Source organism: Brassica oleracea, chromosome C7 (genome assembly GCF_000695525.1).
Source record: "Brassica oleracea var. oleracea cultivar TO1000 chromosome C7, BOL, whole genome shotgun sequence".
In the NCBI taxonomy this organism is placed as follows: Eukaryota; Viridiplantae; Streptophyta; class Magnoliopsida; order Brassicales; family Brassicaceae; genus Brassica; species Brassica oleracea.
Genome location: NC_027754.1, coordinates 27781994 through 27802606, shown reverse-complemented (window position 1 = coordinate 27802606; position 20613 = coordinate 27781994). Strand labels below are relative to the sequence as shown.

The 20613-nt window shown below is 36.2% G+C and overlaps 5 protein-coding genes across 7 annotated transcripts; 2 read left to right on the top strand and 3 right to left on the bottom strand.

The window, feature by feature from the left end:
- Positions 1 to 114: 114 nt before the first annotated feature.
- LOC106306154 (interferon-induced guanylate-binding protein 2-like) lies at positions 115 to 5282 on the bottom strand. Its single transcript, XM_013742645.1, has 14 exons — positions 4913 to 5282; positions 4610 to 4771; positions 4455 to 4520; positions 4226 to 4369; positions 4016 to 4129; positions 3780 to 3881; positions 3499 to 3684; positions 3131 to 3220; positions 2926 to 3060; positions 2652 to 2774; positions 2459 to 2544; positions 1740 to 2352; positions 1582 to 1659; positions 115 to 1469 (listed from the first exon to the last, which is right to left on the bottom strand). The coding sequence occupies exons 1-14, from the start codon at positions 5177 to 5179 to the stop codon at positions 396 to 398; spliced, it is 3240 nt and encodes a 1079-aa protein (XP_013598099.1). The 5' UTR covers positions 5180 to 5282; the 3' UTR covers positions 115 to 395.
- Positions 5283 to 5742: 460 nt separating this feature from the next.
- Positions 5743 to 7024, bottom strand: LOC106306678 (transcription elongation factor 1 homolog). Of its 2 annotated transcripts, none has more exons than XM_013743385.1 (5): positions 6848 to 7024; positions 6448 to 6573; positions 6303 to 6373; positions 6189 to 6210; positions 5743 to 6106 (listed from the first exon to the last, which is right to left on the bottom strand). In XM_013743385.1, the coding sequence occupies exons 2-5, from the start codon at positions 6558 to 6560 to the stop codon at positions 5920 to 5922; spliced, it is 393 nt and encodes a 130-aa protein (XP_013598839.1). In that variant the 5' UTR covers positions 6561 to 6573; positions 6848 to 7024; the 3' UTR covers positions 5743 to 5919. The 2 variants fall into 2 exon arrangements, with proteins under 2 accessions (XP_013598839.1, XP_013598840.1); XM_013743386.1 differs by having other exon boundaries at positions 6448 to 6562; positions 6848 to 6973.
- Positions 7025 to 8697: 1673 nt separating this feature from the next.
- Positions 8698 to 10616, top strand: LOC106306677 (28 kDa heat- and acid-stable phosphoprotein-like). Its single transcript, XM_013743384.1, has 8 exons — positions 8698 to 8944; positions 9427 to 9467; positions 9547 to 9624; positions 9700 to 9786; positions 9879 to 9913; positions 9995 to 10080; positions 10162 to 10227; positions 10318 to 10616. The coding sequence occupies exons 1-8, from the start codon at positions 8878 to 8880 to the stop codon at positions 10350 to 10352; spliced, it is 495 nt and encodes a 164-aa protein (XP_013598838.1). The 5' UTR covers positions 8698 to 8877; the 3' UTR covers positions 10353 to 10616.
- An 862-nt stretch (positions 10617 to 11478) lies between these two features.
- Positions 11479 to 15298, bottom strand: LOC106306676 (rac-like GTP-binding protein ARAC2). 2 transcript variants are annotated; one of them, XM_013743381.1, is made up of 9 exons: positions 15146 to 15298; positions 14914 to 15006; positions 13876 to 13963; positions 13638 to 13747; positions 13479 to 13542; positions 12939 to 13003; positions 12765 to 12830; positions 12438 to 12664; positions 11479 to 11963 (listed from the first exon to the last, which is right to left on the bottom strand). In XM_013743381.1, exons 1-8 carry the CDS (start codon positions 15242 to 15244, stop codon positions 12551 to 12553), a joined length of 699 nt encoding a protein of 232 aa, XP_013598835.1. In that variant the 5' UTR covers positions 15245 to 15298; the 3' UTR covers positions 11479 to 11963; positions 12438 to 12550. The 2 variants fall into 2 exon arrangements, with proteins under 2 accessions (XP_013598835.1, XP_013598836.1); XM_013743382.1 differs by lacking the exon at positions 14914 to 15006.
- A 2619-nt stretch (positions 15299 to 17917) lies between these two features.
- Positions 17918 to 18823, top strand: LOC106302999 (glutathione S-transferase T3-like). Its single transcript, XM_013739382.1, has one exon. The coding sequence runs from the start codon at positions 17918 to 17920 to the stop codon at positions 18821 to 18823; it is 906 nt and encodes a 301-aa protein (XP_013594836.1).
- The last annotated feature ends 1790 nt before the right edge of the window (positions 18824 to 20613 follow it).

The window sequence follows — 20613 nt, the reverse complement described above, 5'->3', positions numbered from 1 at the left end:
CCGATTTTGTCTGACACTGGTAGACAGATGCCAGAGAATTTATTGGTTGGATCTCAGTGCGCCGAAGATTCCAGGTCATTAGAAAAGATTGTTAACTGAGAGGAGAAAGACAGAAAAGAAATCCAAAGCAAACCGACTCAAGCTCAAGCTCAACAGAACTCTGAGAACATAAAGTCTACAAATTTCAAAGTCCAACACCAAACCGACTCAAGCTCCCACAACATTAAATACCACAAAAACACTCATAAACCCTACACCTCAGTTTTAATACAACAATGCTTAACTCAGAGCCTTGCTAAAGCAAACTCTATACTAATCTCTAAAGATAGAAACTTCGAGACTAAAACATGTTTCTCCCCTCACTCTGTACAGAGTTTGTCCCACGAAGTAGCTTGTCACTGTCTCTTTCTCTCTTCTTTCTCTAACGCTTTCTTGGGAAGAACATGGGCTTCATACAAAGCGAGAATCTCTTTCTTGCTCTGATGGCCTTTGTTCAGTATCAAATGTCCGCAATCATACTTCGTCAGTTCATGCTTAAGATTCTGCACTGTTAGCTTCCTGTAATCTTCTGCTTCCTCCTCTTCTTCGCCTTGCTGGTTTTGAGTGTCCTCATCGCCTCTAGAAACCGAAACACCATCCTCATAACCACCATTATCATCTCCTCTGGTGCTTCGAGATCGTTTGTTAGTCCTCAAGATTCTATCACTTGTTTCTCCAATGTCCATATCAACATCTTCCATTCTGGACCGTTTCCCACGAGATGAACTCGCAGCTCTGATCTTGTTGTCCAATGCAGTTTCTTTCAACCTAGCTTGAGCTAGTTCTTGCTGAAGATTATCAACAGTTGCCTGTGCAGCTTGCAGCTCAAGAGAAAGAGCTTCAGCTCTTCTGTTGGCGGCTATATGAGCCTTACGCTCTTCATCCAACAGCTTCTCCAACGACTTCACGTTATGCGCCCTCTGTTCGTTGGTTAGCTTTAGCAATGACTCGATCTCTTTCTCTCTTTCTCCGACTCTTGCTTCTAAGACTGTAACCTTGGACACAGCCTCCATCTCAGACACACGAAGTCTGTGCAGTTCATCTTCCAAGTCAGTCTTCTGCCTCTCCAAGTTCTCGATTTGTCTCTGAGCGCGCTCGATCTGAGCAAGTCTTTCCATTGCCAAGCTCTGACTCTCACTTTTCTCCTTTTGGGAAGTGACGGCATCAGCTCGAGCTTTGTCCGCCAGTTCAGTAGCACGTTTAGCTTCTATTTCAGCTGTTTTGCATCTCTCTTGGACTTCATCGAATCTCTCGAAGTCAGATCGGTACTTTTGCTCTAGACGGATTTTCTCCTGTTCCAACTTGTTTGCCTCTTTTTCATATGTTAAAGCCTTCGTGTTGGCACTGTCTAACCTATCAATCATTTCCCTTAACTCCAATTTCAGTGATGCTGTTTCCACGTCAAAGCTTCTGATTTTAGACTCTGCTGCCTGCAAAAGACACCACAAAAGCTTAGATCCAGATGCTAAACTGACCAACTTATCAGAATGTATCACAAAGAAGGATAGGATTAACAAGGCAAAGCTAAAATAGAAAGCTCACCTTTAACTCTGATCTTAGAACCGTTAGAGACTGCTCTGCCTTCTCAATTTTTGTAGTCTTCTCCTTAATTTCTTCATCCTGAAATCAGTTAACACCGCACATTGATGATTAGAAATCTTAAAGTCATCTCTTTAACAAATTGGGACAAAGAGAGGTACCTTTTCAGTTAAAGTCAATGTAAATTCCTCCCTAAGAGCATCTTCTCTCAATTGCGTTTCCTTGCCTGAACGTTCTTGCACCGAAGCAGCCTTTTGAAGAGCCGATCTTGCCTCTCCCACAGCATAATCATACTTTCTTTTCCATTCCTCGGTCTCTTCCTGAGCGGATTTGGCTTGTTCTCTAGCTGCAGAGAGCCTAGCTTCAGAAGTAGTACTTCGTGTTCTAAGAACTTCCATATCAGATTTAAGCTGATCTTCAACAGCTTTCTGTTTCAAAACAAACTGGTCGTACTTTCTCTTCCATTCCTTGATTTCTTCCTGTTTAGATTCCAATGTTTTGACCAAAGTGGAGCATCGCTCATTCAGCGAACTGTTCTCCCCCTGTAGTTTAGTTATGCGTTCTCTGTATATATCTTCCAGCTTCTTCTTGTCGATGTTGGATTCATCATAACGTTTCTGGTATTCCAGCTTGTATCTCTCGCTATCATCCAACTGCTGCTTCAGATGCTTCATCGCATCTTCAACAGAACGGAATTTCACTGCCAGTGAGTTTTTCTCTATAGCGATATTATCTATAAGCCTTTTGGTGAGATCATATATCGGCCCTTCTAAGCTGCATGATTAAAAATTGAGAGCAAAATGGGTAAAATATATGAACAAACCTCTAAAGAAACATACACGTAAATCAAAAACAGTGAGGGGGGACTAGTAGTAACTACCTTTGTTGCAAGAAAACAGAAAGTTTCTGCCATTTCCCTGGGCCATGGCATGATGCTTCGTAGGCTGACAAACGAGCTTCTAGAACCTGATACACAATCGATCCATGAGTAAGACAATAACCAACTAAAACCACGGGAACTTCCATCCTTGGTACATCTAGTCAAAATAAATATATATCCATAAGTAACCAACCTTGACAACATTATCCATATTCGCATTAGAGGCATGGCAAGCTGCTCTCAGCTGCTTCTCCATACTTTGGATAGCACTCCTGCACCGCAAATCTGCCTCCATGAATGCATTTCTTTTGTAATCCTGAATCAATCAAAGATAGTCTACATCAGCATAACGAAGTGAGAAGAGAAAATTCATGTGATGGTTGAGGAAACGAGAAATGTAATTAAAACAGTCGGATTTCAAAAACAAGTACTTTATTGCTGCAAAGCACTGGTTTAGAGTCCATTACCGCAAATTTTTTCTTCAAGTCCTTGTGAAGAAGATCCTCGTATCTTTTTCTTGCTATACCAGCCCCTACAGCATTGGCGTTAAACATAGCCAAGGCTTTTCGAACTGCTTCTTCATGTTCTTCCCTCAGTGCACCCTATATAGAAGAATTGGTATGAATCATAATATAAATTACAAATAACGGGAGGCTAAAGTCAAGTGCTTACTTCTTCAGGAGCTTTTGATTGGTCAAAGGCAGCCAAATAAGCTTCTATACCAGAATCATATGCTCTTCGACACTCAGTTTCTTCCACATTCTACAAGAACATAATCAAGAAAAATCAATTTATGAAGTATTTTAGGGAAAATAAGTAAGATAATGCATTAGTAAAAACATGCCAACTAATCCCCGCGATGGTTTCCAAGTACACAAATGTCTGAACGCAATAATCAACCATATGTTTACACTATGTAAAGTGAACCCCGCCCTATCCAGTCAAATCCTTCAACTATGAGGTTTTTTAATCCTTCAAGAAAAGGAATGGCTTTTGACTTTAAATGTATCAAACATCCACGAAGGCAAGAGATCTCGAACCTGCCAAGCTGAGGTTATTGTTGGCACAGCACCATTATTCAATGCATCCAGATAAGACTGTGTAATAGCGGCAAGTACAGGACCCGTCATCACGGTACTCCCTAACTGCTTGGGCCTCGTCTTCTCAAAAACAAACTTGGTAAATGCATCCAGGCCAGCGGCAAACTCACCTCTCAAATCTTCCAACTGCATAGACACAATGGAATTTATGTAACCAAGTATTATACAAACCTTTCAGCGTAGTATAATAAGTGAAGGAGCGTGCAAAGAATGATACTAACCGGAATTTGGTCAAGTCTCTGGAGGTCCTTTTCATTGGTGAGAGGCCTTACGAGGGTGAAACATTCTCTGGCCGGAAAAAGTGCACGGATCGAATCTCGGATCTGCAAAACCATTGCTCTCATTAGCATTGACTCCCAATTGTGCTAGCAAAGAAACATTACACTTGATCGCCACACCCAGATTTCTCATAGAGTGGACGACTATCTAAAAAAATTAAAGCACATGCAACCATTACCTCATTTTTTGCAGCAATATCTCCTCCCCCACCTTGAACCGGCCTTAACGCAATTTCTAAATAGTCACGCGGAGTAATCTTGCGGTTATCTTCCACTAGGTCCAAATAAAAGTCCTGCAAATAGATATATCCAAGGTTAATATACATATATATCTGTAAGACATGGTATCGAAAACAAATATACATTAAAAAAATAGCAGAGACGATTACCCTAAGGAGCCAGACAAAGATGGGAGAAAACTGTCCAAGTTCAGAACGTGAACTCGTTCCTTCAGACGCTTTCACACGGATATGCTTTGTCATTTGAGTGACAAGAGAAAGGCGATCGAGTGAAGCTTCGTCGATACCACCCATCTGAAAACATACAAACGAGAACAACATCAAGCACAAAACAACATCCAAGGAAGAGATATGCACAAAATGAGAAGTGGAAACAAACCTGATTGTATATGAACATGCTTGACAAAAGAACAGCTAACGAGAATATCTGAGTGCTATAGGTACCCTGTGGGATTACATTGGAAGGAAAGTGAATCAGCACATGTCTAACTTAAAAGAAGTAATTTCACTGGTAAATTACAAGTTTTTACTCACCGTTTGGTCATAAGCATCAATCCCTTCACTATCTAAGAGCAAAAGGTTATACTCAGATCCATCAAGAGCAGTTCGTTTGATAGGAGAACTCCACAACCAAAGCCCCTTGGTACAAGGCTTGTGTGTTGACGCTACTTGAAACCCATTACTTCGCCCAAGAAGCTACAAAAAATCACAAAATCAATTAGAGAAAAGCAAATCCTAATTTGCTAAAACCCTAGACCTAGAGACAATGTACACAAAATCAATCAATCAAACAAACACTACACACTCTAAGATCAAAAGGAGAAATAAACAGATTACCTGATTGAGAATAAAGCTCTTGCCTTGACGAGCCCTACCACAAACCGAGACAACGCCGACGGGCTCCTTGACGAGTAGCAGAGTAGCAACTGCTTCAGGGTCCATCCGAAACTTTCCTTTCTCATCGCAATACACTAGCCGAATCGGTCTCGGTGGTCCCGTCACAGCAGACGACGAAGCCGGAGGCGTCGAAGGGTATGATCTCAGCGACGGAGAAGCGGAACTAGACGGCGAATCTTTGGCTCCTCGACTGAAAAAGCTCCTCATCTCCGCAAACTTCGAAATTCGTGAAGATTCGTCACTTCGATTTCGCTCGATGTTTGGAGATTTTTCCTGGATTTTAGTGTGGTTTTGAAAAAGAGGGGAAAGCAGCGTCAAGAAGACGAAGTAGAGAGACCTAAGATCCGTTCGAGACAGATGGATAGCTATATGGGCCTTACTGGGCCCAAATTTGTATTTTTGGAGCCCAATGTAAAATAAGTCTTAACCTTACTCTTGCACATTCATATAGCAGCGACAACTAAGAAAAAAGGTGAAGACAAGCGACGGTTAAGGAGTTTAAAAAGTGTTTTTGGATGAGCCGTTCCTGGGCATAGTGAAATGAGCTGGTCTCCACCCTTTTGGTAGATGAAGAGTTTTATTTTATTTTATAGGAAAACACAGCAATGATGGGGATGAAAATTATTATAGAGATAAAAATAACAATGGATTGGAGCTTAAAACCAACTAGTAAGCGTACAATCAAGATGGTGCATTTTCATAAAGCTTTAACTAAATCTCAAACCCCGCTCACGGATGATTATCATTTCTTGCTCTTGACGGTACTAAACTTGACTAACCTCATCTCCTTCTCGATCTTGGTTAGGTTTTATGTGTACAGAGCTGAGATTACTGTTTCAGTAAATGTAAAACAAAAGGAAACGATGGTGATAGACAACAACGAGTGTCAGTAGATATTACAACATAAGGGCAATGTCTAAAAGGACTTGCATGGTTTTCAATAAAGATCAATCGTCTCGGTAGTTAAACTTCCTTTTAACAGACACACGTGCATCTTCATCATCCTCTTCCTCCACTTCTTCTTCTTCTTCTTCTTCTTCTTCATATACTTCTTCTTCCTCTACTTCCTCTTCTTGTTCAACATCATCTTCCACAGTATTGACCCTCTCACACTCATCAATCCATTCGCTGTAGCTGCATTAGTTTCACAGAGGCTTAGAAAAAAAAACAGGGTGAAAGAAGAAGAAGAAGAACTCGAATAAGATAGTGTACTTACATGTCTATAGCTTCACTCAAAGCTGCAAGAAAACAGAAGATTGATCATATATGTAAAGCAAAAAACTGATTATATATAGCAATGTCACGATTTGAGAGCAGCATGAAAAGGAACCTGTGATAGTAGTGCTAAAGCTTTCTTCACAGATTCTACAAGTGGCAATACCAATCATCTCCTTCATATTACTGTTAAGAAAAACAAATCTTCAACAAATCCCCTTTTATGTCGTAGCTCATTAAAGGCTAAGAAAGAAGGTTACATTTGGCATTCGACACTAGAGCCGTGGTTGCAAAAAGGACAGCTAAAGACAGTGTCAAGCTTGTCCATTCGCTTCGTTGTAGCAGGCTTTGCCCTTGACTTCCTCTTCCCCATTGCTTAACCACCCCTTGGCCACAATCCAAAAATATAAAAATCAATACTTTAATCTCTAGATTGAGAAGAGTACCCACAAGGATCCAACTTTTAGAAACTAAAATCGAAAACCCATAACTGGCGAAACTATAAATTCAAAAGAATCAGAGGCAAGGCTCAAGAAAATACCCTAATTAAGATCAACTATGAAAGCGCGTGATGGAATATTCACAAGCCCAAGTTTGATAATTTGGTAAAGATAAAGGTTGTTGTTTGGAAGCAAACAATGAATTGAGAAACTGACAAACCTGTTTTTGCAGAAGATCGATTCCTCGAGGAAGAGCGAGATACGAAACCCTAGAAAGATGTCAATTGGGGGAGAAAGGGAAAAGGAGGAGTTAGATGCAATTTTGATATTCTTTCTAGACAGTCTGAGAAGACGACTAGGTTGCATCAGACGTCCGATCCCGCTTCGGAATCGGAATCGAAACCTTGTGAAAACTTACGGAATCTCGTTTTTAAAACGCTTCCAAAACGCTTCTAAAATATTCTCTTTAAAAACACGTTGGAAGCTTACGATTCCGTTTTGGGATCACGCGTCCGTTTTTCTAAAAACACAATGTCATAAATCAACAAAAAATATAAATTTATAGTTTTGATTTATATAAAATCCAAATTTTAATAGGAATGAACTAAAGAGAATAGAAACATATAAATATTAAAACTAATATTATAGAGTATCTTTATATCTTTATGCATAGAGGTTTTTATTAGAGATATATCGTATATTCAAATCTATTGTGTCAATTATTTATAAAATATTAAAATTAATTAATATAATAATTTCTTTAATAAAAACCACTATGCATAAAGATAGTTTATAGTATTAGCTTTAATATTTATATGTTTCTATTCTTTTTAGTTCATTACTATTAAAATTTGGATTTTATATAGACTAAAACTATAAATTTATATATTTTGTTGATTTATGACATTGTGTTTTTAGAAAAACGGACGCATGGTCCCAAAACAGAATCGTAAGCTTACAACGTGTTTTTAAAGAGAATATTTTAAAAGCGTTTTGGAAGCGAGATTCCGTAAGTTTCCACAAAGTTCTGATACCGATTCCGGTTCCGGTTTTGGTTCCGAAGCGGAAAATGAACGTCCGATGAAACTTCCGTGCAATCTTAGGTTTCGGAATCTAGGTTGAGAACGGGGGGAAGTAGATTAGAATAACGACAAAAAAGAAAAAAAAAAACACTACGTGGGGTTTAACACAAACGACATCGTTTAGCAGTTAACACCCAAAGGATCTGATGACCGTTCGATCTATATAGGTTCCTACGTTACACAGAATCGTTTTTTATCTATGATTCCCGCTTCGGAAGCGGAAACGGGTTCAGAAGCGTCCGGAATCGCTAGGAACCGTGTTGGAATCAGAATTCCAGAAGAGTTGAATATGGAAGCGCAGGGGAAGCTCCGATTCCGGTTCGGAAGCGCCTGATTGAATAAGTCGGATTCGTTCAAAGATATAAAGCACTTGACAAATACTCGCACTTGTTAATTACCGAGATGTGTATAATTTATCGTGTGAAAAGGTAGTTTCCAAGGTGAGCAATGATGGAGAAGAAGCAATTAGGGTTTTCAAGTTACACGTGTTCTTAAACTATAAATTTTATTTGAATTTTTCTATTAGCCAAAATTAAAGGAAAAATAAATATGGATATTATACTCTTCTCACCGGTCTAAATAAACAATAATATATATGCATTTTTATGAAATTAACATGAGGACAACTAACATTTGAATAATATACTGATATTTTTTTCGTTTACTTGATAAATATAATAATATTCACATGATATATAATATATATATTACAAAAAATTAACTTAAATTTCAATTTCATTTTAGATTTTGTACATTAAAATATTAACACTAAAATGATACTTATTCAGATTAATAATAAATAATAATAATAACTACTGTTACTATTTTATATATATATTAAAACGCTTCCAACACGTTTCCACTTCCTAAAATTTTATAAAATGTCGATTCCGCGTTTCCAAACGCTTCCGCTTCCGCGTACCCGTTTCCTATTCCATGTAATATAGATAGGTTCACACGGATTCTTAAGTACACCGCGATACAGAGGAACAAATCGCAGTTACACACTGAAAACGAACACAGAATCCCCCAAAAGAAGCCACCTTTAGGGTTTTCGTCTCCAAATCAATTCGTGATTCGCTTTCGAATCGATTCGTCACGAATCCAATCCTCTGGTTTCCTTTATTTTCTCCAGTTTTCGATTTCAATCTCTTTGCCGTGAGAAACGATGGGAAGAGGCAAGTTCAAGGGGAAACCTACTGGCCAGCGCCGATTCTCAAGTGCAGCTGATATTCGTAAGACATTTCTCGAATTTGCAGTTTCTGATTGTTATATATATATCCCCACTTCCTTATGGTAGCAGTTAAAGAAGTGAGATATTTGTATTGGGTCTTGTTCTAATCTGTTGCTCTGCTTTTGTATGACCGGTCTTGTCTTGATTCAGCCCTTGTGAAGTTTTTTAATAGCTTATAAGATCTGGTCTTTACCGTTGCTTTAGCTTTTAAATTGGATGCGTTGAATGGACTGGTACTGTCTTGTTACTTGTTTGTTTTGAGAGAATCATATGTAAAGTCTCTTTCTTGGATGATCTTTTGGTCTAGGGTTCTCTTCAGATGTGTTCAGTTTAGTGTGATGTTTTTGTGTTCTGTTCTGTTGTTGCTTTAGCTGTTAACTTGCTGCGTGTTTGAGAGAATCGTGTGTAAAGTCTCTGTATTGGTTTGGATGGTCTTTTAACAGATGTGTTCAATTTAGTGTGATCTTTTTGTGTGCTGTGTAGTTGCTGGAACTTCTGCTGCGCGTCCTCGGTCATTCAAGCAGGTACTTTGGCTGTTTTCTCTTACATGTTTGTTGACTTGTGTGTGGTTAATGAATTGGCCTTTTTTGATGAAATTATCAGAAGGAAGCTGAGTACGAAGAAGATGTTGAAGAGGAGTCTGAAGAGGAATCTGAAGAGGAATCCGAAGATGAATCTGACGTGAGTGAAAACCCTTAGAATCTTATCTGACCTCCTTCATCTATTCTCATCATTACTTGGGTATAATAATATCAGGTGAAGAAGAAAGGACATGAAGCTCTTATTGAAGTTGATAACCCTAACAGAGCCAAACCAACGACTTTAAAAGCTAGAGACCTTGATGTAAGCTTTCTGTGTTGGCTGTGGATCTACTTAAATATTTTTGTCTTAATAACTTTGTGTTTTTTTTTTCTTTCTCTGTTTCTCATTATTAGGCTAGTAAAACCACTGAACTCTCAAGGCGTGAAAGGTTTGTTTCTGATTTTCCTCTCATTCAACATTTCTTATTTAAGGAGCTTCTTACAGTTCCATCTTATATGGTGTTTTGCAGGGAGGAGCTAGAGAAGCAGCGAGCTCATGAGCGATACATGAGGTTGCAGGAGCAAGGCAAAACCGAACAAGCAAGAAAGGATTTGGGTAAACTGCTATGAATCTCTTCTTATCTTTCTCACTTGTTTCTTTCTATGTTACCAAATGGGTTTGTGTGTGTGTGTACAGATCGTCTGGCTCTGATTCGCCAACAGAGAGAAGAAGCGGCCAAGAAGCGAGAAGAGGAAAAAGCAGGTAATAAACCTCTTACAATGCTTTTTTGGTTTCAAGAAACAGAACTATTTCCTGTTGTTTCTGATTTTTCAATGTCTCTGTTTATTGTAGCGAAAGACGCCAAGAAAGTAGATGCTCGCAAATGAGACAAGTGTTCACCCTAAAAAAAATAAACTACATAAAAAGAAGAAGAATACTCATCGAGTTTTACTTTGTTCTTTTTTCGATTGGTAAACAGATCATAAAACATTTTCCGAATACTTAGTGCCCAGGGGATTTCTCCATCTTAATACATTGGAAGTTAATAATCTCTTTGTCTTGCTTTGTTTTTCAAGTCTTTTAGTTTGGTCTGCAAGAAATCCTAAACTTAAGCCAAAACCTGCTCTGGTTTGATAATAAGGGTTTGTAGTTAGTCTGCGCCTTCGACTTCTTGACCAACTTCTTGTAGTTGGATCGTGATTTGTTTGATGTCCGTTCAAGATGGTTTAACCGTGCCACCGATGAGTTGGTAGAAAAATTCGATATTTATTTGGTTTCCATTCCGGTTAGAAATCTTTTTTCGAATTAATTAAGTATGTAGCTGAGAATTTTAAAGAGGAAAACTGTAGCATTGGTAACTCGCAGGACCCATTTTGCAATTATTTAAAACAAGATTGGTATTTAAATCCAACTAAAAGAAAGTAAAACAACCAGTGCCACTCCAAGTAGAATGTTGGAGAAATGCAAATTTTAAAGAGGAAAAATAAAAAGATTCCGATAATCCTTCAAACAGATTCCATGGTTACCAACTTGCCAAATCGATACCTTATAGATCGATAATGGCGCATATTGTAGTTTAAGATAGAGTCTTAAGGATCAAATGTGTGTCGAATCTTTTGGACTCAGTGTTGTAGTAGAAGCCTTTCAATCTTACAGGGTAAGATGGAAAGATTGCTCTAAACATCATCATGTATGAGCAATTTGCAAGTTCTATTGATCCGATTTGAGAATGACTCTTCAGATTTAGTCTATATTACTAACAATTTTGTGGATTGTTTCTTCACTTTAGGATAAATATGTTTGACTTTTGCATGACATTTTTGAGAGTGTAAGCTTGTTTCATATCCCCAAGGGCAAAAAATGTTCGTCTGGATTCATTAGCAAACGATGCTAGATCCAAAGGTGTTTTATTTTTCCATGTATGCTAAACATGGTCGGGTGAAGTTGTTTCTTGAAATATTTTTTCTTTTCCGATCAGAACTTGATTTAATTTGGAAGTTGACAAAATACCTATAAACAAATCTGCTCATATGTCGGCCCATCATAACAAAGTGTAACTTTAACAATCAGCGGCACAACCACCACCTCCGAAAAGAAAACACATGACAGAGAAACCCAAGACCCAAATTGGAAGCTATCACCACAACGAAGAAGACATCACTCACCAAAAAAATACCATGAGAAATAAACGGTGAAAGGAAAAAAAAGAGGAGCATGAGAAAAGAACAGATCCAAACATAGACAATCACCGGAGTTAGCCGCCACTTGAGCTTTGTTCAAAACATTTTACCCGCCCTCAAAGCAGATAGCTTATAAGAAGGCTGATGGTTCGTGCAACTCCATCACCCTCTCAACAAATCCCACACCATACCAACACCGACAGTCGAAACCCTCACTAAAATCAGCAAAAACCCAAAAAGAGCGGCAAATCCTGACTTGAATCTTCAACAGACATCCTTGAGAAAGAATCACCAGATCATGTCCTCTCAGGTCCAGATCTGCGTAAAAGTGTTGCTTCCAACCATCAGATCAGTAAATAAAACATCACAAAACCAGAGACTGAAGAACGGGAGCAAAGAAAATGTAAAGAGAAACAACGTTAGGTGATATACTCTCAGCATTTGAACTGCTATATCGTTATGTATAAACTTTAATTCTAAATATATAATACAATTATCCAAAAATATAAGTTTGATACATTGATAAGTAAAAACAACACAATTTGTTATTTTTATTTGCAAGCTGATAAATTATATGTGTGGCATGCAGTGACTGATCCAACTTTAATTTTTAAAAAGGGTTCACAATTTGATTTTAGCCCAACCTCTAAAATATATTAGATAAAACAGAAAAAAAAAATGGTATCAAACAAAGAAAAAAACCAACAGAGCTGCTGAATAAAAAGTGATGCATGGAAAAACACTGAAATATATATATATTTAACCTGTGTCATGTGATCCATTATTTCTTACCGTGAAACCGCCTCTGGTGGCATGAAATTGTTTATGACGAGTAAGTCTCTTTTGCCATTACACAAAATACAAAAAAAAAAACGAAATACTTGTATTATTAAAATTCTGAAATATTAGAGGAAAAAGCATGTTCTTGATCTCTTGGTCTTTAAGGGTTTTATCTTCTTCTTTGCCTTTGGTGGCCTCAAAGCTACCCGGATTGCTGTATCAAACACTGACTTCACATTCTGACAAAGAAAAAAACATAACCTTTTCAGCTTACATAATTGATTATATTTTATTTCAACCTAATGTTAAATATAAATGTACTCATATGAAATCATATACCTGTTGGGTTTTGGAGCTGCATTCTAAGTACCTGACGGCTCCAATCATCTTTCTTAGTTCTTCTCCCTGTTACTCAAATTCATCATACTATTACAGCCACAGTTATGACTTTTTGTAACATATAGACATATATTTGTATTTGTAAAATTAAATATGTTATCGTTATAAGGATACCTGAGCAGTTGTTATAGAAGCTGCTCCTGGATGATCTTTCAAGAACTGCTTGTCATCCCTCAAGTCTGTAATTTTTTTTTTTTTGAGAAAGGGCTCAAGTCTGTAATTTTTCTTTTCAACATTACCTCACTAATAAAAATATACTTTAATGAACAAATATTAAAGGCTAAATAAACCAAGGAAAGTGTATCAATAATACTGGGCTATTGATTATTAGCTCATTAATAACCCAAAAGGGCAATGTTAGTTTACTGCATTCTTGTATTTTCCTGTTATCGGGTTTCAATATATAAATGAAAAAGAATATATTAGTATTTATTGGAACTACTAAGCTAGAAAACTTTATCTAGCAGAAAAATAATCGAATGATGAATATCTTAACATTTTGTTTTCACTAGAATTGAATAAAAGGATATACAATATAAATTGATTTCGCATAACCTCAAAGCATATATTAAATATAAAATATTACATATCCACGAAATGTTTCCCTATCATTGGCGGATTTATTTAAGTAATGTTGATGAACTTCTTTATTACCTAATTTGGTTCCGACGAGCACGATAGGGATGGTAGGCGCATAATGTTTCAGCTCCGGCAGCCACTATTATTCAAGAAATTAATATAAATAATCTCGAAGACTCTTTAAAATATTTCACCACAATCATTTCAAAACAGATGCAAATTTTAAAATGCTACCTTTTTGTAAATATTCTCGTAACTAGCTTTGCTAATTAGGGAAAATGCCAATAAAAACACATCTGCTCCTCTGTAACTCAAAGGCCGAAGCCTGTTATAATCCTCCTGCCCTGATAATTACACATTAAAACTAATTATTAATACTAATATATTTACTATTTGTCCATTCATCAGTTTTAGTAAAAAAACTAAAATTTTTATTTTTCTAAAAAAAAACTAAAAAGTTTTAACTATTTACCGGCAGTATCCCAGAGGCCGAGATTGACCGTACTTCCATCGACCACCACGTTCGCACTGAAATTGTCGAAAACTGTCGGAACATAATCCTGTAAATTATATACCTTTTAAATCATTTTTATCCCAAACATATAGAAAAAAATTAAAATACATTTTTGGTAAAATAATTAAAAATACATTTGTTTAGCTTTAGTTTCGGATATACGTCCAGTAGTTTTAAATGAAAATGTTTTTGAACTTATTAAATGAAAATATTCAATTATCACTTTTAAAAATAAAAGATTACACATCATATGATTAGATTGTTTTTTTTGGGTACGTAAACGTAGAAACAAAAACCTTAGGGCATCATCAGAGCAGGATTATCGCGGGTTACAAGAAGGTGGCAGGATCCATTTTTTAAGTTAAAAAAGTAACACAGGAGAGGAAATAAAGATTGATTTTGGTATATTTTTTATACTGTTCGCGGATCCCACTGACACGTGGCGATCCGTGATTAATGGTCTTTTTTAATTTTTTTTTTTTTTTAATCAGCCAAAGAAAAAACAAAAAAATTTGTGCCTATGAAAACGTGCAGGTGATAATCATGGGTTTGTTCTTAAACTGAGTTTCTAAAAATTATTATAATAGTTTATTCAAATTATTTAGTTGTATAACAACGAATGAATGTCAAAGAGACACGTTAGTTTAAAGTCTCTGAACTCATGACAAAAGTCTCTTTTCCCAAAGATGTCTCTCGTTATTTTTCCACTCTCTCTCATGTTATTCATTTTTTTTTAATTATTTTTGAAGAGAGACTCCCTAAAATGTGTTCTAGAGCATCATTATCCCAGAAACTCCGTTTGGAGTTTTTTAATTCTTTTTTTTTTTTACTTTTTCGAATTTAGAAGAAAAAAAAATTAAAAACGAACCAATCGCGGACCGCCACGTGTCAGTGAGATCCGCGAACAGTGTAAAAAACCCTTAAAAACCGACTACTATTTGGTAGTTTTAGTAACCGATTTTTTTTAAAAAAATGGATCTTACGCGGAACCCATACGCTTAAAACCCTCTGGTATCTTTGAATAAAGATGCTCTTTCCATGAATATGCATCAGTACATAACCAGGCTTTGTCAAAACCAAGCGTAAAATCTAAACAGCACGAAAAAATTAAATTACTTAAAAGCCAGTAAAAGTCTTCAAGAGACCAACAGAAAACTGTTAAAATTAAACATCAGTTTGAAGTCTTTATGGAAACAAATTGTTTAAACCTAAACAATAAATTATTTACCGTAGGAAAAGTATTGCTGGTATATGAAATCAGCATACAAGTCTTCCCCACGGCTCCATCTCCGACAGTCACACACTTGACGAATCTTGCTGTGCTCATTTTCTCTTTTATCTTTCTGTTTTTGTTTTTTTTTTGTGTGTGTTTGGTTTCTATGTTCAGAAGAGAAGAGAAGTGGTCGAGGGTTCTTAAGAAGCTTTTTGTGATGATTATAGTTGTTTATTGGTGGAAAGGATGATTACTACTCTTATTGTTAATTTTTATCAGCTTATTTGGTAAAGGAGGAAATTTGAAGCAAAACATACAAAACAAACCGAACTAATACCGAGTCAATTAAGGAACTGTATAGATAAATTGGTTTTATATATCCTCAAATCAAATAAACCAAGTAAGACAAATAAACTCTTACATACATCATAAATTAGAGAGAAACGTTAAAAACATTTTAAAATTATATCTATAAAATAGTTGGATAAATATTATTATAAAGTTATTCAAAAAAATTTTTGGTCTATCTGGTTTTCTGAACCAAGTCGACAGATCAGAATGGTTTTCCACGGAATTGAACCAGATCAAACCGAAAAGTGATACTCTCACCTTTTGCCTCTCTTACTGTTTAAATATATTAACTTACATTAATGACTTAAAAATGATGAGGAATTGAGTATTTCTTTTACTTCAAGTGCAAGATCTTGTGGTCGGCCAAAGTGATGTAGCCGTTTGGTGTTGGTTGTGAGTGGATATTTTTAAGTTTTGGAGAAGGAACTCTCATCTTACTTTCTTGAAGCTTTTTATCTTATATATTTAATCATCTTTAGTTTCTGTTTGTCTTACTTGATCACATATTAACAACTTTGGATATTGATAGGATTGACTTAAATAATACGATTTGGAACCGTGTGCTATAAATTCTATATTTTTATAAGATCTTGTGTTCTACTAATAAGTTTACATATTTTTTCTTCGCTTCTTACTCAGGACTGTTATTACTCTGTAAAAATTCAAAGATACCATTTTTGTAACTTTCAAGCTACCATTTTTATATATGAATGAATAAAGAAATAAAATTCATGTATATATATATATATTTTTTTTTTCTTTTTTCAAAAATATATGAAACTTTATTTTCTGTAATATAATTTGTTTCTGATTTTGTATAGGTAGCTTGGTGTTTTAGTATCCTATGCAAAAACCTATGCAAAATCACGTCAAATGTAGTTATCATTTGAGGGTCTATTGTGTAAAACACAAGTTTTTGGATCGAGTGATATGGACATCCTCAAAATACAAAGTAATTAAGGATATATTCCATTTGCTTGTAAATGTGTTTATTGTAAAACAAAAAATAACTAAAATGGACGACATTTATTAACATAAATTAAAAGTTAAAAAAAAACATAAATTAAAAATGCATATTGTTTTATCAAATTATAATTAAAATTTTGTTAGTAAAAATCCTGCAAAGCGCTGGTGAATCGATAATCTAGTTTCTATTAAATTTGGACGAAAAGATTAGGAACTTTTAGGGATGTTAGAGCATCGGTATCGGGGGCCCTTAGGCCCGTCCCGTAGGTTTAAATGGGTCAATAATAAATGAAAAAGAAATTAAAAGAGAGTGGGACGGGCCTTTAGTAAGGGCTGTTCGGGCTCGTCCCGTAGGCGACGTGGCAGCACGGGAGTGGGCGATGGAATCGGTGTTGTTCGGCTGTTGTTCTCCTCGAGAATTCCGAAATCGAAAAAAAAAAAATCAAAAGCTCGATGGCGATGGCGAAGGCGATGATAAACCCTTGATCTCCAAATCCATCTCTTCAAATCGAAAGCCAACCCTGCGTCTTCTCTCTTTCACTGGATTGGGAGATCTCTTTATCTCCCTTGGCGAGGTCGTAGCTTCCGGCGTCGTTTGATCCCCCGATCCTCCTCCAAAGCTCAATCCACATCGGTTCGCTTCCGTTCCAATACCGACGAGAACCAATCCTCTCCAAAACCTTTGAGAATCGTCCCAACAACAAAAAAAAAGGTTTGTTTTTCAAGTCTGATCTGATTTCAATTTTTTTTTTAGGGTTTTCTCGAAATTCGACGAATAAAATGGTATTTATCCGATGTTGTTTGATAGATTCGATGGCAAAAAGATATAGATTCATTGGTTTGAGAACAATTGTATAGATTCTAGGGTTCGGCAATTTATGATAGTTCGTATAGATTTCAAAAGCTTTCTATGGTTCGATTGTATGATTGTTTCGTTGTAGCTTGTGTGATTGTTTCGTTTTGATTGTATGATTATTTAGTTGGTAAAAAAACATCCTTGTTCGGTTCAAATTTCTATGTTTGATTGTTTAGTATATATTTGAACAACTGTATGATTGTTTCGTATAGATTTCTATGGTTCGAGATCATTTGTTTAACTGGTTTAGAGTTTGATATGTCTGCAAATTCCAATATGTGAAAATAAGCTCATGTCATTTGTATAGATTTGATTCGTATAGACTAATAGTTTAGAGTTTGATTTGTATAGATTTAAATATCTCATGTCATTTGTCTTGATTAGCTTTCTTAAATGTTAGATATATATTTAAGCCACTCATGTTTAAAAAGAAAGTTGATAGCTTTTTAGTTGTGTAATAAGTTGGGATTTGACATTTCTTGTTCGGAGTTTGCCATTAAGGCGGTGATGTACTTTGTATTCTTCACTTCCTCCTATTTAAATCTCTTATCTTTTCTCTCTTCTATCATCTCATTAGTCTTTCTCCAAGAAATCTCTTATATTTTCTTACTGTTATGGATCCAAGCAATCTTCGTAGCCAGTCCTCTAGCTACGTAGGACTGCTTCACAGTCAACAGGGTAGCGTTTTCCATGAAAAATTTCCTTATGAAAGTTTTCATTCTAGTGTTAACTTTGGAGAATCACAGACTTTTCCGGCTTTCAATTCACAACAATCTCAAGACGCACCCGTAGAGACACCAGTAAAGACACCAGCAGCCCGTGTTGTAAGACGCAAATGGAATCCAGCAGATGATGAGGTGCTGATCAGTGCGTGGCTTAACACTTCCAAGGATGCTATTGTTGCAAATGAGCAGAGGTCGGAGGCTTTCTGGAAACGGGTTTCTGCTTATTATGCATCAAGTCCTCATGGAAGAGAGGATGGTGTGAGAGAACACGGTTGTTGCAAGAAGAGGTGGCACAGAATCAATGAAGATGTTAACAAGTTCTGTGCCGCATACTCGGCAGCAGAGCGACAAAGGAGAAGTGGTGAGACTGACACTGACGTTCTGAAGAAGGTGCATGACAGTTTCTTCTCTGATCAAGAGCACAAGTTCTCACTAAAACATGCTTTGTGTGTGTTGAGGTATGAACATAAGTGGCTCAGCCTTAACACACCCACGGCTGGTGGCGTTTCAAAGAGGAAGAATGTGGAGATAAATTCCCAAACTTCTACCAACGAAGGCTTCGTTGATGTTGAGAGCAGGCCCGAAGGTGTCAAGGCTGCTAAGGCTAAAAGAAATACGGGTAAAGGGAAGTCCGCGGCTGAGATTGCGACCGTTTGGGAAATGAAGAAGGACGATTTGGTGAGGAATGAGAGACTGTCGAGGCTAGCAATACTAGACACGCTCCTTGGCAAGACTCAACCATTCAGGGAGGCGGAAGATGTTGTGAAGAATAAGCTCCTAGCCGAGTTATTCTGAAAAAAATTAAGAAGAAGATGTCTCTTTATGTCTTTAATTTTCTGTATGCTCTATGTTCTTGTTTGGTGTTTGCTCTATGTAGTTCCGGTTTCCTTAAATGGGTTCTTATAAATGAATCATTTTCTTTTAATGTGTTTGCTCTATGTTTCTAACTTTATAGCTCTATGTGTATCTAATTTAAATTTCGACAATGTATGCAGGTTAAGTAACTATGGGACATTACAGCTATACGCAGCCATCAGATGACGAGGATTTATTTGGAAACAATGACGACAGTGACTACAGCGAGACGGATGATCTCATACGACGTGACCAAGCTGAGTTAAGCTTGGAATGTAGATCACAAGTTCATGAATTTGAAGAAAGAGAGGAGGTGGCTACATTTTCCGTCAATATGCCTTCACCTATCGTGAGTACAATTAATCGTCGAACGAGCGTTCGGAATAGACAAGTCCATGAACATTTAAAAAATGATTTGATTGAAAATATTTGGGCTAAATTTGGACATCTTACACATAACATATAATTTATAAGTTCATATTTGTATTGGAATAAATGTTTGTGTGTGTGTGTTTTTTTTATTATGATGTTTGGTATTTCTTTTTTTCAACTATGTAATTTTCTTAAGATTTCAATTTTAATATTAAACTTCTCTTTTATATATTTTATTTAAAACTTCTTTTTATATGTTATTCATTATTAAAATAATAAATTAATTAAATAATAACCTAAGGGACCAGAAAAGTCCCACTAATAATCTACCAAATTTTTCAATGTCCTTAGCTTAGGTACCTTAACATATAAACTTAATAAAAAATGCTAAGGGCTTGTGGGTTGAGTCCCACCAATACCGATGCTCTTAAGTAAGTTGGAAGCCGCTCAGCTGTATTACATGCATAGGATTGTTCCTCTGTTTGGAGGCATCGGGTTTCGGGTCGTTCGTACGTTAGCTGTAGGGGATTGTGCTTTTAACTCTCCTTGAGATAAGTTCCATTCACGTGCTGTGACCAAGAGCATGATTATCGGAGGGTTCTTAAGGTGGGTTTCTTACCGGAATATAAGAATCTGACTCTTAACTTTTAACTAAAAAAGCTAAGAACCGGCTCTTAAATAAGAGTTTTAAGAGACGGTTCTTAGTTTTTTTAGTTAAAAGTTAAGAGGCGGGTTCTTATATTCCGCTAAGAACTCCACCCTAAGAACCTCTCAATAATCATGCTCTAAGACCATGATTATTGCATATACCCATATTAAGGGTTCTTATTAATTTTTAATGCATTTAAGTAGGAAAAGTGATTTAAGAGACTAAGATAAGAAACCCCAACATTTAATTGGTTTATTGCAAGGCTCTTAATTAAGGGTTCTTAAAAAATAATTATTAAATTTTTTTATTAAACTTAATTTTTTTGATTAAATAAAATATACTAAATGACAACATTTGAAACATAAATTTTTAAATAAAAACATTCAAACATAGATAAGTAAAATAAACGATAATAATTTGAAAGAAGCATCGGAGTTCAGTTGTTGTCTTCATCACGTCCAAATTTAAGCCATACATGTTCAACCAAATCATCTTTCAGTTGTTGATGCATCTGTCTATCACGAATTCTAGTTCGAAATCTCATCATATTAGCGATATTTGTAGGGATATATGTAGAATACGTGAGATCGACATGTGAACTTCCGTTGTCTTCTCCTTATTGGAACTCCGAAACATCAAATTGAGTGTATCCATCTCATTCGTCTTCTACTATCATATTATGGAGTATGATACATGCTCGCATAATCTT

Excerpts from the sequence above, each read along its gene's own strand:
- LOC106306154 (XM_013742645.1), bottom strand. The coding sequence starts at position 5,179 with ATGAGGAGCTTTTTCAGTCGAGGAGCCAAAGATTCGCCGTCTAGTTCC. Across the intron at positions 3,685-3,779 it reads AGAGACTTGACCAAATTCCG|TTGGAAGATTTGAGAGGTGA; the intron begins GTTAGTATCATT and ends GTGTCTATGCAG. Across the intron at positions 1,470-1,581 it reads TTCTAAGATCAGAGTTAAAG|GCAGCAGAGTCTAAAATCAG; the intron begins GTGAGCTTTCTA and ends TGTCTTTTGCAG.
- LOC106306678 (XM_013743385.1), bottom strand. The coding sequence starts at position 6,560 with ATGGGGAAGAGGAAGTCAAGGGCAAAGCCTGCTACAACGAAGCGAATG. Across the intron at positions 6,374-6,447 it reads TCTAGTGTCGAATGCCAAAT|TAATATGAAGGAGATGATTG; the intron begins GTAACCTTCTTT and ends TTTTCTTAACAG. Across the intron at positions 6,211-6,302 it reads CTTTAGCACTACTATCACAG|CTTTGAGTGAAGCTATAGAC; the intron begins GTTCCTTTTCAT and ends GTTTTCTTGCAG.
- LOC106306677 (XM_013743384.1), top strand. The coding sequence starts at position 8,878 with ATGGGAAGAGGCAAGTTCAAGGGGAAACCTACTGGCCAGCGCCGATTC. Across the intron at positions 9,468-9,546 it reads GTCCTCGGTCATTCAAGCAG|AAGGAAGCTGAGTACGAAGA; the intron begins GTACTTTGGCTG and ends TGAAATTATCAG. Across the intron at positions 10,228-10,317 it reads GCGAGAAGAGGAAAAAGCAG|CGAAAGACGCCAAGAAAGTA; the intron begins GTAATAAACCTC and ends TGTTTATTGTAG.
- LOC106306676 (XM_013743381.1), bottom strand. The coding sequence starts at position 15,244 with ATGAGCACAGCAAGATTCGTCAAGTGTGTGACTGTCGGAGATGGAGCC. Across the intron at positions 12,831-12,938 it reads CTTCTATAACAACTGCTCAG|GGAGAAGAACTAAGAAAGAT; the intron begins GTATCCTTATAA and ends TTTGAGTAACAG. Across the intron at positions 12,665-12,764 it reads GCAGCTCCAAAACCCAACAG|AATGTGAAGTCAGTGTTTGA; the intron begins GTATATGATTTC and ends TTTCTTTGTCAG.
- LOC106302999 (XM_013739382.1), top strand. The coding sequence starts at position 17,918 with ATGGATCCAAGCAATCTTCGTAGCCAGTCCTCTAGCTACGTAGGACTG.